Source organism: Hemiscyllium ocellatum, chromosome 22 (genome assembly GCF_020745735.1).
Source record: "Hemiscyllium ocellatum isolate sHemOce1 chromosome 22, sHemOce1.pat.X.cur, whole genome shotgun sequence".
Classification (NCBI taxonomy): domain Eukaryota; kingdom Metazoa; phylum Chordata; class Chondrichthyes; order Orectolobiformes; family Hemiscylliidae; genus Hemiscyllium; species Hemiscyllium ocellatum.
In genome coordinates this window covers 51604290-51622420 of record NC_083422.1, presented here as the reverse complement: position 1 = coordinate 51622420, position 18131 = coordinate 51604290, and the positions used below count along the sequence as shown (strand labels likewise).

Sequence of the window (18131 nt, the reverse complement as noted above, 5' to 3'; positions counted from 1 at the left end):
CAGATTCCCCTCAGATGTGATCGACGATGCCCTCCACCGCATCTCCTCCACTTCCCGCTCCTCCGCCCTTGAGCCCTGCGCCTCCAACCGCCACCAGGACAGAACTCCATTGGTTCTCACCTACCACCCCACCAACCTCCGTATACAGCGTATCATCCGCCGTCATTTCTGCCACCTCCAAATGGACCCCACCACCAGGGATATATTTCCCTCCCCTCCCCTATCAGTGTTCCGAAAAGACCACTCCCTCCGTGACTCCCTCGTCAGGTCCACACCCCCACCAACCCAACCTCCACTCCCGGCACCTTCCCCTGCAACCGCAAGAAATGCAAAACTTGCGCCCATATCTCCTCCCTTACTTCTCTCCAAGGCCCCAAGGGATCCTTCCATATCCGCCACAAATTCACCTGCACCTCCACACACATCATCTATTGCATCCGCTGCACCCGATGTGGCCTCCTCTATATTGGGGAGACAGGCTGCCTACTTGCGGAACGTTTCAGAGAACACCTCTGGGACACCCGGACCAACCAACCCAACCACTCCGTGGCTCAACACGTTAACGCCCCCTCCCACTCCACAAAGGACATGCAGGTCCTTGGATTCCTCCATCGTCAGACCATAACAACACGACGGTTGGAGGAAGAGCGCCTCATCTTCTGTCTGGGAACCCTCCAACCACAAGGGATGAACTCAGATTTCTCCAGTTTCCTCATTTCCCCTCCCCCCACCTTGTCTCAGTCGAATCCCTCAAACTCAGCACCGCCCTCCTAACTTGCAATCTTCTTCCTGATCTCTCCGCCCCCACCCCACTCCAGCCTATCACCCTCACCTTGACCTCCTTCCACCTATCACATCTCCATCGCCCCTCCCCCAAGTCCCTCCTCCCTACCTTTTATCTTAGCCTGCTGGACACACTTTCCTCATTCCTGAAGAAGGGCTTATGCCCGAAACGTCGAATTTCCTGTTCCTTGGATGCTGCCTGATCTGCTGCGCTTTTCCAGCAACACATTTTCAGCACTATCCTCCATATGCCTATCCAATGCCCGTTTAAATGCCCATAAAGAGGGAGAGTCCACCACTGTTACTGGCAGGGCATTCCATGAACTCACGACTCGCTGAGTAAAGAATCTACCCCTAACATCTGTCCTATGCATACCTCCCCTTAATTTAAAGCTATGCCCCCTCGTAATAGCTGACTCCATACGTGAAAAAAGGTTCTCATTGTCAACCCTATCTAAACCCCTAATCATCTTGTACACCTCTATCAAGTCACCCCTAAACCTTCTTTTCTCCAATGAAAACAGCCCCAAGTGCCTCAGCCTTTCCTCATACGATCTTCCTACCATACCAGGCAACATCCTGGTAAACCTCCACTGCACCCGTTCCAGTGCCTCCACATCCTTCCTATAGTATGGCGACCAAAACTGCACACAATACTCCAGATGTGGCCGCAGCAAAGTCTTATACAACTGCAACATGACCTCAGGACTCCAGAACTCAGTTCCTCTACCAATAAAAGCCAGTACGCCATATGCCTTCTTCACAGCACTATTTACCTGGGTGGCAACTTTCAGAGATAAATAAGATGGTTAAGAAGGCATCTCAGATATTATCCTTTGTTGTGCAAGACATTGGGTTTATGATAGAGTTACGAGTGTAGTGCTGGAAAAGCACAGCGGGTCAGGCAGCATCCGAGGATCAGGAGAGTCGACATTTTGGACATATGGGCATTCCTGATGAAGAGCTTATGACCGAAATGCCGATTCTCCTACTCCTCAGATGCTGCCTGACCTGCTGTGCTTTTCCAGCACCACACTCTTGACTCCAATCTCCAGCATCTGCCGCCCTGACTTCTTCCTATGATAGAGTTTATATATGATGTTAGTTGGGTCACAGCTAACTGGAACGCCAGTGCTGTCCGTCTCACTGGAGTGAACAAAAGGAAAAATTTAGGAATGAATTGGGAAGGAACTTCTTCATCCAAAGGGTTGTGAATCTATGGTATCCCTGACCAGTGAAGTAGTTGACGTTGCTTCAGTAAATGATTTTAAAGCTAAGATAGGTTTTTCTTGAACCAATAAAGGAATTAAGGGATACAGTGAGAGGGTGAGTAAGTGGAGCTGAGGCCGCAAAAAGATCAGACATTTTACCGCTAATGGAGTCAGGTGTTACGAGGGGACATAGCTTTAAATTAAGGGGTGGTAGGTATAGGACAGATGTTAGGGGTAGATTCTTCACACAGCGGGTTGTGAGTTCATGGAATGCCCTGCCCGTATCAGTGGTGAACTCTCCTTCTTTATGGTCATTTAAGCGGGCATTGGATAGGCATTTGGAAGTTATTGGGCTAGTATAGGTTAGGTAGGATTCGGTCGGCGCAACATCGAGGGCCGAAGGGCCTGTACTGCGCTGTATCCTTCTATGTTCTATGTTCTATGATCTTATTGAATGGTGGAACAGGCTTGAAGGGCCAGACGGCCTACTCCTGCTCCTAGTTCTTATGTTCTATTTTGCGAAAGACAAAGGATTAAAGACTAGGTCAGAAATTCAGCTTGCAAGAGAAGATTACCGCGTGAGCTCAATCCAGTTAGTCACCAGCAACAATCAGTACTTTCAAAGAAAAATGGAGAGAGGCTCACAAAAATACCTCAAGACAAAATAGAACCTCACAGTGTTGTTCCTGCAGATTCATTCTAGGCACTGGAAGAGAATAGGAACGTTGTTACAAAGCAGGAAAGAGCTTTTATTTGTTCATTTTCACCAACATCCAGCACAGGGAAGGCAGATGATTTGATGTTTGGGAGATGTTACTCACATTCATTTAGAAACTTGAAACTAAATGAAATTAGAAATGATCAGAGTCACCTTGAACAAAGGAAGACATTTAGAACTATCAAAGGGGTTATAGATGCTGATGAATGGAACATTGCATATCTATGAATGCTACCTTATTAAATAGAAATGTCCAAGAATTAGATTGCGCCTGGGGAGGTAAGGTTTTGCAATCGCCAAGGGTCAGATCCTGGAGTTAAAACAGCCTGGATTACTTTTCTAGGCCCTGAACATTCACTGCTGCTCCCCTCCCTGAGGTTTCCAAAGTAATCCCACATTTAATGTCCCTCTGGGGTGTCTTGTCCCCTCCACACTGGTTGGGATGAGTAGGACCCAGACGCTCATGGCCACCTTGATATAGAATCCCTACAGTATGGAAACAGGCCCTTCAGCCCATCAAGTCCACACAGATCCATTCCCCTGCATTTACCCCTGACTAATGCACCTAACCTACACACCCTGAACACTGTAGGCAATTTAGCATGGCCAATTCACCTAATTTACACATCCTTGGACTGGGTGAGGAAACCCACACAGACACAGGGAGAACATGCAAACTCCACACAGTTGGTCGCCTGAGGCAGGAATTGAACCCAGGTCCCTGGCACTGTGAGGCAACAGTGCTAACCGCTGAGCTACCATGCCATCCCTTGGTAGTTAATAGCCTTCCACCTGAAGGCCATTGGCTCAGTGTCCATTGCAGAGAACTGAACATGCGCATTGATAGTTAGAGGCTACACTGGCACAGATGTTGTCTCATGGATGAGAGAATGACACTTGACTCCCAATACACCCTCACAAATGGAGGTGAAACATTCCACGATACTGTTCTGAAGGAGATCTGTGCATTTCCGCTCCCCCTCCCAAGCACTGACAAACATATGTATCCATCAAATAGCATCACTAAAATAAATTTCTGCTATCACTGCCCTTTTGTGGGAACTTCCCGTATGCAAATTGGCTGCCATATTTCCTACATTGAAATGTGACTACATTTCACAACGACTTCTATGGCTGTAAAATGTTCTTCAGTGTCCTGAATTTTGATAGTCACAATGCAGGTGCAAGACTTTCTTTCAGAATTGGCAGTCAGGGTTCTTTTGAAATAAACATATACAAATTTCCTGACTGAAAAGAACCAATCTCCTGAAACAAGCAGATGAATTGGACACACAAAAAAAATGAAGGCAGTCAAAACAGACAGAAGTATAGTCTTAACTCTGTTGTAGAACAGTGTTTGTGTCTCTTTTTCTAAACCCAATAGGCCTCAGTTTGAGTTCTACCTGTCCCAGAGGTGTGTTATGACAGATTGATTAAAAATGTCTACAGTCATAAATCTTTCCTTATTAAAGGTAGACAACATTGTTGCCAACAATCTTCGCAAGTCCAGTCATCCATCATAAGGACAGACAGTCTGACCTTTCTTTCCCAGATTCTAATTTTGATAAGTGGCCTTAGACGAATAATTGCATCATCACATCTTAATCAAAAAAACAAATCAAATAGAAACAATTATACTTGAGTATTGCAGCTGAAGAAAAACTTACTTCAGTCAGGAATCATCTTAGTCTTTTTTTTATCCGATGTTAAATTATTTTTTATATCCTAAAGGTATCTTTATGAAAAGACAGCTTGGCAAATCTCAGAACATTGGCCTGACTAACTGACTCAAAATCCATTCCTTTAAACAGAGTTCAAATCAAGTGTATCCACAAACACACAACATGCTAATGTAAACCCCATTCAAAGGGATAAGCTGGTCTCCTTGGGCAAACACCCTATGGTAAGAAATGTTATTCGAACACAATACTTCTCTCATTTGCTTTGAAGGAGATCTGATTGGAATTTTGTGACAATAATTAACTAAATTGACAAAATTAAGTCTTCTGTAATAACAAAGGATTCATATACCTCATAACCACAAAACACAGGAACAGAGCAGGCCATTCAGCCCAACAGTCCTGCTCGAGCACTCAATAAGATCACAGCTGATTTGATAATCCTTGACTCGATACCACCAGAAGCAGTAGCAACAGGAGTAGGCCATTCAGCCCCTCAAGCCTGATCCAACATTCAATAGGATCCTCAGCTTCACTTCTTTTTCCCCATAACCCTTGATTCCCACACTGATTAAACTTCTGTCCCTGTCAGCCTTAAATATTCTTAACGATGCAACCTTGAGGTAAACTCTTTTTTTCACTGAATTTTCTGAGCGAAGAGGTTCCTGCTCATCCATGTCTTCAATGGGTGACCCCTTTTTTTTCTGAGATGATGTCCTCTGGACCTAGACTCTCCCATTAGGGCCAACGACTTCTCCACATCCACCCCACCAAGTCATCTAAGAATTTTGTATGTTTCAATCAGGTTGCTTCTCAATTTTCTAAACTCCAAGGACTACAGACTCAACCTACTTAACGTCTCCTCACAAAACAGTTGCTCCATTCCCAGGACGAACCCTCGTGAACCTTCTCTGAACTGCCTCCAACACCAGTATACTTTTCCTTTGATAAGGAGCCCTGTGGAGTGGCACAGCGACTGCCTTGGGTAAAACTGAAAAAATACCAACAAGGTAGAATATTTCCATTTGAAGTAAATTTTGCCCAAGTTATAGAGACATAGAGACATATAGCATGGAAATAGACCCTTTGGTCCATACCAACTAGATATCTTAAATAAATCTAGTCCCATTTGCCAGCATTTGGCCCTTATCCCTCCAAACCCTTCCTATTCATATACCCACCCAGATGCCTTTTAAGTGTTGTAATTGTACCAGCTTCCACCACTTCCTCTGGCAGCTCATTCCATACACACACCACCCTCTATGCTAAAAAGTTGCCCATTAGAACCCTTTTAAATCTTTCCCTTCTCATCTTAAATCTATGCCCTATGAGTTTTCGACACTCCCGTCCCAGGGAAAAGAACTTGCCTATTTAACCTTTTTGTGTCCCTTATGATTTTAGAAAACTCTATGAAGTCATCCCTCAACCTCCGAGGCTCCAGGGAAAACAGCCCCAGCCTGTTCAGCCTCTCCCTATAGCTCAAAACCTCCAACCCTGGCAACATCCTTGTAAATCTTTTCTCAACCCTTTCAAGTTTCACAACATCCTTCCTGTAGCAGGGAGACCCGAATTGCACAATATTTCCAAAAGTGGCTGAACCAGTGTCTCATACAGCCACAACACGATCTCCCAACTTCTATGCTCAATACTCTAACCAATAAAGGAAAGCATACCAAATGTCTTCTTCATTATCCTATCTTCCTTTGACTCCACTTTCAAGCAACTATGAACCTGCACTCCAAGGTCTCTTTGTTCAGCAACACTCCCTAGGACCTTACCATTAAGTGTATAAGTCCTGCCTGATTTGCATTAACTTAACAACATTATTTTCATGAGGTAACCACATTGAACGTATGTTCCCTTGAGCCAAGCATTATGGGTCAGACTTTTGCAGAATCATGGAAAACTGAAAGTCTTTAAAAAAGGAAGGCATGAGCCATGGTCTCCTTTCTGTTTCTTTCCCATTTAATCATGGGACTATGGGTCTCATTGGTTAGGCCAGCATTTATTGTCCATCTCTCTCTGGGTTTCCTCTCTGAACCACTCCATTTTATTTATTAATTCATGGGTTGAGGGCATCACTGACTAGATTAGATTACTTACAGTGTGGAAACAGGCCCTTCGGCCCAACAAGTCCACACCGACCCGCCGAAGCGCAACCCACCCATACCCCTACATTTACCTCTTTACCTAACACTACGGGTAATTTATCCTGGCCAATTCACCTAACCTGCACACCTTTGGACTGTGGGAGGAAACTGGAGCACCCGAAGGAAACCCACGCAGACACTGGGAGAATGTGCAAACTCCACACAGTCAGTCGCCTGAGTCGGGAATTAAACCCAGGTCTCCGGCGCTGTGAGGCAGCAGTGCTAACCACTGTGCCACCATGCCGCCCACTAGGCCACCCCTTTACCCAGAAGGCAGTTGGGAGTAACATTACTGTGGGTCTGCAATCACATGTAGACCAGACCATATAAGGATGGTAGTGTCTTCCCTAAAGGACCTTAGTGAACCCAATGGGTTTTTCCCAACAATTGACAATGGTTATCATTAGGCTCTTAATTCAAGATTTTTATTGAATTCAAATTCCATCATCTGCCTTGAACACGTGTCCTGGAAATTTATGTTGGTGTCTGGAGTAATAAGCTGAAAATGTGTTGCTGGAAGAGCGCAGCAGGTCAGGCAGCATCCAAGGAGCAGGAGAATCGGCGTTTCGGGCATGAGCCCTTCTTCAGGAATGAGGAGAGTGTGCCAAGCAGGCTAAGATAAAAGCTAGGGAGGAGGGACTTGGGGGAGGGGCGTTGGAAGTGCGATAGTAATAATCCAGGATAATGCTGTTAGACCATCATCCCCATATTTTCTGTTGAATCCTTGCCCCCTTCAATCCACAACCTCCATCATCAGCATAAACAGCAAGTTTCGTAGCTGCTCCAGTTCTGAAGAATGGTCACTGGATTCGAAACGGTAACTATTTTCTCTCTCCACAGAAGCTGCTGGACCTGCTGAGTTTCTCCAGCAATTTCTGTTTTTGTTTGTCGCTGATAGCTAACTCCACATTCCCACCAAATCCTGATAATCTTTCAGCCCCTTCCTTAGCATGAATCTATCTGTCCGGCCTTAAAAATATTCCAAAGTCTCAGCGAGAGGAAATTCTCCTCATCCCTGCCTTAAATGGGCAGTTTCTAATTTTTTTTTTAAATGGCGATCCCTGATTCGAGATTCTCCCACAACAGAAAGCATGCTTTCCATAGCCACCCTGTCAGAATTCTGTTTTCCCAGTGCAAAAGGCCAGAATAGGAGGGGCACAGAAATTTCAGAGAGTTGTGTGACCCTGAATGAGCATGAGCATTTTAAAAATCGAGACATCGATGAACTAGAAGCCAGTGTAAGTCAGCAAGCGGAAGGTGAACAGGACATGGTGTTGGCTTAAAACATTGGCAAAAAGAGTTTTGGAAGGCCTCGAATTTATGGAGAGTCAAAAGTGAGATGTCAGCTCGGAACATTTAGGAATTGTCAAGTCTAGGGTCTCAGACGGAGAATGCTGAGGTTAAATCTGCAAAGGGAGGAGTGGAGCTGATTGATGTTTCAGGGATGGGATGGGCGGTGTTCCTTACGGTCGTACAGTTGCAGTTTTTAACAGCACAGAAAGAGGCCCTTCAACCCATCGTGTCCATGCCAGTCATCAAATATTAAGCAATTGTAATCCCATTTTCCAGCACTTGGCCTTTTATGCAATGGGATGTCAAGTGATCATCTAAACGCTCCCTAAATGTTTTGAGGGGTTCAGTATCTATCACCCCTTTAGGCAGCAGGTTCCAGATATACCACTCCCTCTGGGTGAAAATGCTTTTTCTCAAGGCCAGTGTAAAACTCCTACTCCTTATATTAAAACTGTATCCCCTAGTTATTGACCGAAGGGGAAGTTTCATCCTATTTATATTGTATAGCCCCTCTGAACTTTATACAGCTCAATCAGATTCCCCGCACCCCTCAGTGTGCTCTGCTGTAAGGAGAATAACCCCAACTTATTGAGTCTCTCTTTCAAAGCTGAATCTCTCCAGCCCTGGCAAAATCCTGGTGAACGTCCTCCACTCCCTCTCTGTTGTAATCACATCCTTCTGAGAATGTGATGACCAGAACTGCACACAGTACTCCATCTGTGGCCTAACGTAAATCTTATACAACTCCATCTTTACCTCTTTGGAGTGGATGTGTGGTCAGAAACTCAACTTGGAAACACATTTAGGCAAAAGTGAGGACTGCAGATGCTGGAAACCAGAGTTTAGGTCAGAGTGGTGCTGGAAAAGCACAGCAGGTCAGGCAGCATCCAAGGAGCAGGAAAATCAATGTTTTGGGCAAAACCCCTTCCTCGGGAATGAAGCTTAAAAAGCTAAGGTTTCCATTTAAGCAAACGGAAACACATTTGGCATCCAGGTTGGTTCAGGGCCAACTAGTTAGCAAGAATTGCATTACTAAAGACTGGTGACTATGACAGAAAGCTCAAAGCATGTTTTTTGGATTTTCCAGTATTTAACTGAAGGAAATTCCTGCACATTTTGGGATGGGTGTTTGATAAAATTTTATCTAACTTAGAATCAATGCAAGTGAACTGGCATTGAGATCGAACAGGATGTTATCAGTGCTGTGTTTACAGCTGGTGTTACCAAGGGCTAGCATATGGATATGATACGGGAGGAGAGAGTTGGTATTCTCAGGATAAGGGGTCAGACATTTTGGACTAGGAGGAGGAGAAATTTCTTCACTAGTCTTTAGAATTCTCAATGTTGAAATGCCACCGATGCTCAGTCTTTGTGTGTGTCCAGGAAAACAATCAGTTGCTTTTTAGACACGAAGGGAATGAAGGCATGTGCGAATAAGGCAGGAGGTTGGAGTTCACATAGAAGAGCAGGCGTGATCCTAGTGAATGGTGAGAGGGGCTGAATGGCATACTCCAGCTCCTATTTAGTCAGACATTCATCACATTACCGTGCATCCCTGGAATAGGTCGGTTCCTGACAAATCAGTAGTCCTTGTGTTTCATTATGCAATGTGCGAGAAAAAAATCTAGTGTGATAAATGCTAGTATTCATTTACAGTGACCAGGGAAAAGAACAGAATATGTCTGGAATGTAATTCTAAAAGAACAAGTCAATGAAAGCAGTTTGGCATTCCCTGTTATATACAGAACTTGAGAATATAGCCCAGAAATTGGAGAGGATGTGTTTGCTGCAGAGTATTTATCTCATCTGATACTTTATGCCTTTCATTGGAACAACTGGTAGTTCTCAAAATGGGAACTATATTTCCACATCTTTATTTAGTCACAGTGCTGGTGACTTTGAGGTCAGGTACAGTGTAGGTTGATTGGAGAGATTCTAGCGGTACTCTGACAGAGCATCATCAATCTCACACTCTGAAAATCAGTCCTTTCTCCTCATTCATGTATTTATATCCCTTGTATTGTAGCACATATCCCTGAATGTAGGACAGGAATGTGGATCAGGGAGCTGATTTGGAGGGCCACAGAGTGTTTCTGTCGCGTAGGACAAGACGCCAGTACTTTTGGCTTGCAGCTCACATTTCTGACATTGCAAGCATCACAACAGATAGACTGTCCATCAACATCAGAAACATCGGGTACACATCGTTAGCCCCCTCCGACTCCCCACCCCTCCCCCTCTCCCAGAGGAGAAGCAAACCTTGCATTTATTTAGCACCTCTGCTTCAGGCAATGATGACAGCGTTGCAGCTGTTTTGTCTTACCTGGAGTAGGATCCCACAAGCAGCATTAAAATGCGTAAACCGTACCATTCAGAAGGTTTGGGAATTGTTGAAATGTTCTGTCGTAGAGAACTGTGGAGGCTCAGTCATTTAACAGGTTCACGACGGAAATCAGCAGAGATGAAAGTATCATGGAAGCTGCTGATAGTGTAGGGAGGCAATGGTGTAATGGCAATGTCACTGGGCTAGAACCTCAGTCTGGAGGCATGAGTTCAAATCCTACCCAGGGCACACATGGTAAATTTGAATTTAATAAAACCAAAATTGGAATTAAAAGCGAGGCTAATGGTGTTCGTGTAACCATTGGGACTCAGACCCACAACCATCCTACTTTCGGAAGTAAACAGGCTGCCAACAGAGCCAGGCTGGCTCACTTTACATTCTTAATATATTCAAAACAGGAATTTGCCTGCGCTGGCCTACATGTGACTCCAGATCCACAGCAATGTATGATAAAGGAAGGGAAATAAATCCTGGCAGCTTGCCCAGCAACATCCAAGGAACAAATATAAAAGAAAGCAAAACTGGAACAGTCTATTTTTGTGTAATGTGTTGCTATGATATGAAATGTACTGCCAATGAGAGCAGTGGAAGCAATTTAGTGATAAGTTCAGTTCGAGACTGGAGAAGTATATATATACTTGAAAAGGAAGGAGCAGAGGTGTGAAATAAACCGAATAGCTCAAAACGAAAAAAGAACAAAGAAAATTCCAGCACAGGAATAGGTCCTTCAACTCTCCAAGCCTGCGCCGATCCAGATCCTCTATCTAAACCTGTCACCTATTTTCTAAGGATCTGTATCGTTCCTGATGAAGGCTTCCAGCCCGAAACCTCGATTTTCCTGCTCCTCGGATGCTGCCTGACCTGCTGTGCTTTTCCAGCAACACACTCTTAACTCTGATCTCCAGCATCTGTAGCACAGCTAACTGAAACGCCCTCCACCCTCTGCATAAAGACCTTTTCATATTCGTTTGAAGACTATAGAGACACAAGTGGCCTCTGCTGTGTTGCACAATTCTAAGATTCTATCAGTTCTGACCCAACCGATTCACAGTGCCCAGTTAATTTTTTTAAAAATCACAAACATATTGCTGGCTCAGACGTGCTGAGATCATGACTGTTCAAAGGAAGGGATCTTTCAAGGCATCTGGTAAATGTAGAATTCTTTTGTATTCTTTGATGTGAATGTGGATGGTATTGGCCATTTGTTACCCATCCCTAATTGCCCTGAAACTGAGTGACTTACTGAGCCATTTCAGAGGGCAGTTAAGAGTCAACCACTTTGCTGTCAGGGTGGAGACACAGGCGAGACCAGGTAAGGACAGCAGATTTGATTTGATTTGATTTTTGATTTGATTTATTACTGTCACATGCTGTTTTGGAAAATGTAGGAGGTGATGGATTCTCAGGGGAACATAACACGAACAGCCAAGTTTCTGGCATTAGGACTGGCTCTGATGCAACGAGGGGTACGTCGGTTTCCAAGAGATCTATTGTGTTAGGGCATTCTGTAGTCCGAGGTACAGACAGACGTTTCTGTGGCCAGCAGCGAAAAAGCAGAATGGTGTGTTGTTTCCCTAGTGCCAGGATCAAGGATGTCTCAGAGAGGTTGCAGAATGCTCTCACGGGGGAGAGGGACCAGCAAGAGGTCATTATCCACATTTGAACCGACGATATAGAAAGGGAAAAGGTTGAGATTCTGAAGGGAGATTACAGAGAGTTAGGCAGAAATTTAAAAAGGAGGTCCTCAAGGGTAGTAATATCTGGATTACTCTCAGTTCTATGAGCTGGTGAGGGCAGGAATAGGAGGATAGAGCAGATGAATGCATGGCTCAGGAGCTGGTGTATGGGAGAAGGATTCACATTTTTGGATCATTGGAATCTCTTTTGGGGTAGAAGTGACCTGTACAAGAAGGAACGATTGCACCTAAATTGGAAGGGGACTAATATACTGGCAGGAAAAAATTGCTAGAATTGCTCAGGGGGATTTAAACTAGTAGGTTGGGGGTGTGTGGAACCCAGGGAGGTAGTGAGGAAAGAGATCAATCTAAGACTGGTACAGTTAGTGGGCAGCACGGTGGCACAGTGGTTAGCACTGCTGCCTCACAGCGCCAGAGACCTGGGTTCATCTCCCGCCTCAAACGACTGACTGTGTGGAGTTTGCACGTTCTCCCCGTGTCTGCGAGGGTTTCCTCCGGGTGCTCCGGTTTCCTCCCACAATCCAAAGATGTGCGGGTCAGGTGAATTGGCCATGCTAAAATTGCCCGTAGTGTTAGGTAAGGGGTAAATGTAGGGGTATGGGTGGGTTGCGCTTCGGCTCGCCGGTGTGGACTTGTTGGGCCGAAGGGCCTGTTTCCACACTGTAAGTAATTTAATCTAATCTAGTTGAGAACAGAAGTAGGGCAGGCAGGGACAAGGTAGGACTAATAAATTTAACTGCATTTATTTCAATGCAAGGGGCCTAACAGGGAAGGCAGGTGTACTCAGGGTATGGTTAGGAACATGGGACTGGGATATCATAGTAATTACAGAAACATGGCTCAGGGATGGGCAGGACTGGCAGCTTAATGTTCCAAGATACAAATGCTACAGGAAGGATAAAAAGGGAGGCAAGAGAGGAGGGGGAGTGGCGTTTTTGATAAGGGATAGCATTACAGTTGTGCTGAGGGAGGATATTCCTGGAAATACATCCAGGGAAGTTATTTGGGTGGAACTGAGAAATAAGAAAGGCATGATCACCTTATTGGGATTGTATTATAGACCCCCATATAGTCAGAGGGAAATTGAGAAACAAACTTGTAAGGAGATCTCAGCTATCTGTAAGAATAATAGGGTAGTAATGCGAGGGGATTTTAACTTTCCAAACATCGACTGGGACTGCCACAGTGTTAAGGGTTTAGATGGAGAGGAATTTGTTAAGTGTGTACAAGACAATTTTCTGAATCAATATGTGGATGTACTTACTAGAGAAGGTGCAAAACTTGACCTGCTCTTGGAATATAAGGCAGAGCAGGTGACTGAGGTGTCAGTGGGGGAGCACTTTGGGGCCAGTGACCATAATTCCATTAGTTTTAAAATAGTGATGGAAAAGGATAGACCAGATCCAGAAGTTGAAGTTCTAAATTGGAGAAAGGCCAATTTTGACAGTATTAGGCAAGAACCTTTGAAAGCTGATTGGAGGCAGATGTTTGCAGGTAAAGGGAAGGCTGGAAAATGAGAAGCCTTCAGAAATGAGATAACGAGAATCCAGAGAAAGTATATTCCTGTCAGGGTGAAAGGGAAGGCTGATAGGTATAGGGAATGCTGGATGACTAAAGAAATTGAGGGTTTGGTTAAGAAAAAGAAGCAAGCATATGTGATCGAGTGAATCCTTAGAAGAGTATAAAGGAAGTAGGAGTATACTTCAGAGGGAAATTAGGAAGGCAAAAAGGGAACATGAGATAGCTTTGGCAAATAGAATTGAGGAGAATCCAAAGGATTTTTACAAATATATTAAGGACAAAAGAGTAATTAGAGAGAGAATGGGGCCTCACAAAGATCAGCAAAGCGACCTTTGTGTAGAACCGCAGAAAATGGGGGAGATACTAAATGAATATTTTGCATCAGTATTTACTATGGAAAAGGATATGGAAGATATAGACTGTAGGAAAATAGATGGTGACATCTTACAAAATGTCCAGATTACAGAGGAGGAAGTGCTGGATGTCTTGAAACAAGTAACGGTGGATAAATCCGCAGGACCTGATCAGGTGTACCCGAGAACTCTGTGGGAAGTTAGAGAAGTGATTGGTGGGCCTCTTGCTGAGATATTTGTATCATCGATATTCACAGGTGAGGTGCCGGAAGACTGGAGGTTGGCAAACGTGGTGCCACTGTTTAAGAAGGGTGGTAAAGACAAGCCAGGAACTATAGACGGGTGAGCCTGACCTCGGTGTTGGGCAAGTTGTTGGAGGGAATCCTGAGGGACAGGATGTACATGTATTTGGAAAGGCAAGGACTGATTAGGGATAGTCAACATGGCTTTGTACGTGGGAAATCATGTCTCACAAACTTGATTGAGTTTTTTGAAGACATAACAAAGAGGATTGATGAGGGCAAAGCAATAGATGTGATCTATGTGGTCTTCAGTACGGTGTTTGACAAGGTTCCCCATGGGACACTGATGAGCAAGGTTAGACCTCACAGAATATAGGTAGAACTAGCCATTTGGATACAGAACTGGCTCAAAGGTAGAAGACAGAAGGTGGTGATGGAGAGTTGTTTTTCAGACCGGAGGCCTGTGACCAGTGGAGTGCCACACGGATCGGTGCTGGGCCCTCTACTTTTTGTCATTTACGTAAATGATTTGGATGCGAGCATAAGAGGTACAGTCAGTAAGTTTGCAGATGACACCAAAATTGGAGGTGGAGTGGACAGCGAAGAAGGTTATCTCAGATTACAATGGGATCTTGACCAGTAGTGGTTCTGTTCGCCGAGCTGGAAGTTTTTGTTGCAAACGTTTCGTCCCCTGGCTAGGAGACATCATCAGTGCTGTGGAGCCTCCTGCGAAGCGCTTCTTTGATGTTTCTTCCGGCATTTATAGTGGTCTGTCCTTGCCGCTTCCGGTTGTCAGTTTCAGCTGTCCGCTGTAGTGATTGGTATATTGGGTCCAGGTCGATGTGTCTGTTGATGGAATTTGTGGATGAATGCCATGCCTCTAGGAATTCCCTGGCTGTTCTCTGTCTGGCTTGCCCTATGATAGTAGTGTTTTCCCAGTCGAATTCATGTTGCTTGTTGTCTGAGTGTGTGGCTACTAGGGATAGCTGGTCGTGTCGTTTCGTGGCTAGTTAGTGTTCATGTATGCGGATTGTTAGCTGTCTTCCTGTTTGTCCTATATGGTGTTTTGTGCAGTCCTTGCATGGTATTTTATAAACTACATTAGTTTTGCTCATGTTGGGTATTGTCTCCTTTGTTCTAGTAAGTTGTTGTCTGAGCGTGGCTGTTGGTTTGTGTGCTGTTATGAGTCCTAGGGGTCGCAGTAGTCTGGCTGTCAGTTCTGACACGCTCCTGATATATGGTAGTGTGGCTAGTCCTTTTGGTTGTGGCATGTCCTCGTTCCGTGGTCTATCTCTTAGGCATCTGTTGATAAAGTTGCGCGGGTATCCGTTTTTGGCGAATACCTTGTATAGGTATTCCTCTTCCTCTTTTCGCAGTTCTGGTGTACTGCAGTGTGTTGTAGCTCTTTTGAATAGTGTCCTGATGCAGCTTCGTTTGTGTGTGTTGGGGTGGTTACTTTCATAGTTTAGGACTTGGTCTGTGTGTGTTGTTTTCCTGTGTACCCGTGTGGTGAATTCTCCGTTCGGTGTTCTCTGTACTATCACGTCTAGGAATGGGAGTTGGCTATCCTTTTCTACTTCTCTCGTGAATCGGATGCCTGTGAGTGTGGCGTTGATGATCCGGTGTGTTTTTTCTATTTCCATGTTTTTGATGATTACGAAAGTGTCATCGACATATCTGACCCAGAGTTTGGGTTGAATTTGTGGTAGGGCTGTTTGTTCTAACCTTTGCATAACTGCCTCTGCTATGAGTCCCGAGATTGGTGATCCCATGGGTGTTCCGTTGATTTGTTCGTGTATCTGATTGTTGAATGTAAAGTGTGTAGTGAGGCATAAGTCCAGTAGTTTAAGTATGCCGTCTTTGTTGATAGGTTCCGCCTCCTGTTTTCTGTTATGTATGTCCAGTAGGTTGGCTATTGTTTCTCTGGCTAGGGTTTTGTCAATCGAAGTGAACAGTGCCGTCACGTTGAATGAGATCATGGTTTCTTCTTTGTCTATGTGTGTATTCCTGATGGCGTCCAAGAATTCCTGTGTTGATTGTATGGAGTGTTTGGATCCGCTGACCAGGTGTTTCAGTTTCTGTTGTAGTTCTTTGGCCAGTTTGTATGCTGGTGTCCCTGGTAGTGATACTATGGGTCTGAGTGGGATGTCTGGTTTGTGTACTTTGGGTAGTCCATAGAATCTGGGGGTGTTGTTGCTTTCCGGTTTCATTCTTCGTAGGTCCGCTTTGGTTATCTGTCCATTTTTTTGTAGATTCCTTAGAGTGTTATTTATTCTATTGGTGAGTTGTGGTGTGGGGTCCGAATCCTTCATTTGGTAGGTGTTGGTGTCTGCTAGTAGGTGTTGTGCTTTTTTGATGTAGTCTGATTTATCTAGGATGACAGTCATTCTGCCTTTATCTGCTGGTAGTATGATTATGTTCTTATCATTTCTTATATAAGAAATGATAAGAACATAATCATACTACCAGCAGATAAAGGCAGAATGACTGTCATCCTAGATAAATCAGACTACATCAAAAAAGCACAACACCTACTAGCAGACACCAACACCTACCAAATGAAGGATTCGGACCCCACACCACAACTCACCAATAGAATAAATAACACTCTAAGGAATCTACAAAAAAATGGACAGATAACCAAAGCGGACCTACGAAGAATGAAACCGGAAAGCAACAACACCCCCAGATTCTATGGACTACCCAAAGTACACAAACCAGACATCCCACTCAGACCCATAGTATCACTACCAGGGACACCAGCATACATACTGGCCAAAGAACTACAACAGAAACTGAAACACCTGGTCAGCGGATCCAAACACTCCATACAATCAACACAGGAATTCTTGGACGCCATCAGGAATACACACATAGACAAAGAAGAAACCATGATCTCATTCAACGTGACGGCACTGTTCACTTCGATTGACAAAACCCTAGCCAGAGAAACAATAGCCAACCTACTGGACATACATAACAGAAAACAGGAGGCGGAACCTATCAACAAAGACGGCATACTTAAACTACTGGACTTATGCCTCACTACACACTTTACATTCAACAATCAGATACACGAACAAATCAACGGAACACCCATGGGATCACCAATCTCGGGACTCATAGCAGAGGCAGTTATGCAAAGGTTAGAACAAACAGCCCTACCACAAATTCAACCCAAACTCTGGGTCAGATATGTCGATGACACTTTCGTAATCATCAAAAACACGGAAATAGAAAAAACACACCGGATCATCAACGCCACACTCACAGGCATCCGATTCACGAGAGAAGTAGAAAAGGATAGCCAACTCCCATTCCTAGACGTGATAGTACAGAGAACACCGAACGGAGAATTCACCACACGGGTACACAGGAAAACAACACACACAGACCAAGTCCTAAACTATGAAAGTAACCACCCCAACACACACAAACGAAGCTGCATCAGGACACTATTCAAAAGAGCTACAACACACTGCAGTACACCAGAACTGCGAAAAGAGGAAGAGGAACACCTATACAAGGTATTCGCCAAAAACGGATACCCACGCAACTTTATCAACAGATGCCTAAGAGATAGACCACGGAACGAGGACATGCCACAACCAAAAGGACTAGCCACACTACCATATATCAGGAGCGTTTCAGAACTGACAGCCAGACTACTGCGACCCCTAGGACTCATAACAGCACACAAACCAACAGCCACGCTCAGACAACAACTTACTAGAACAAAGGAGATAATACCCAACATGAGCAAAACTAATGTAGTTTATAAAATACCATGCAAGGACTGCACAAAACACCATATAGGACAAACAGGAAGACAGCTAACAATCCGCATACATGAACACCAACTAGCCACGAAACGACACGACCAGCTATCCCTAGTAGCCACACACTCAGACAACAAGCAACATGAATTCGACTGGGAAAACACTACTATCATAGGGCAAGCCAGACAGAGAACAGCCAGGGAATTCCTAGAGGCATGGCATTCATCCACAAATTCCATCAACAGACACATCGACCTGGACCCAATATACCAATCACTACAGCGGACAGCTGAAACTGACACCCGGAAGCGGCAAGGACAGACCACTATAAATGCCGGAAGAAACATCAAAGAAGCGCTTC

At 44.6% G+C, this 18131-nt stretch overlaps 1 protein-coding gene across 1 annotated transcript in view; it reads left to right on the top strand.

Moving 5' to 3' along the window:
- zgc:171482 (zinc finger protein) overlaps positions 1 to 18131 on the top strand; it is a 287436-nt gene that overhangs the window by 151706 nt on the left and 117599 nt on the right. Inside the window, exon 6 of the mRNA XM_060842492.1 lies at positions 13865 to 13891. Coding sequence (XP_060698475.1) covers positions 13865 to 13891 — 27 coding nt within the window. The remainder of the gene's footprint in view (positions 1 to 13864; positions 13892 to 18131) is intronic.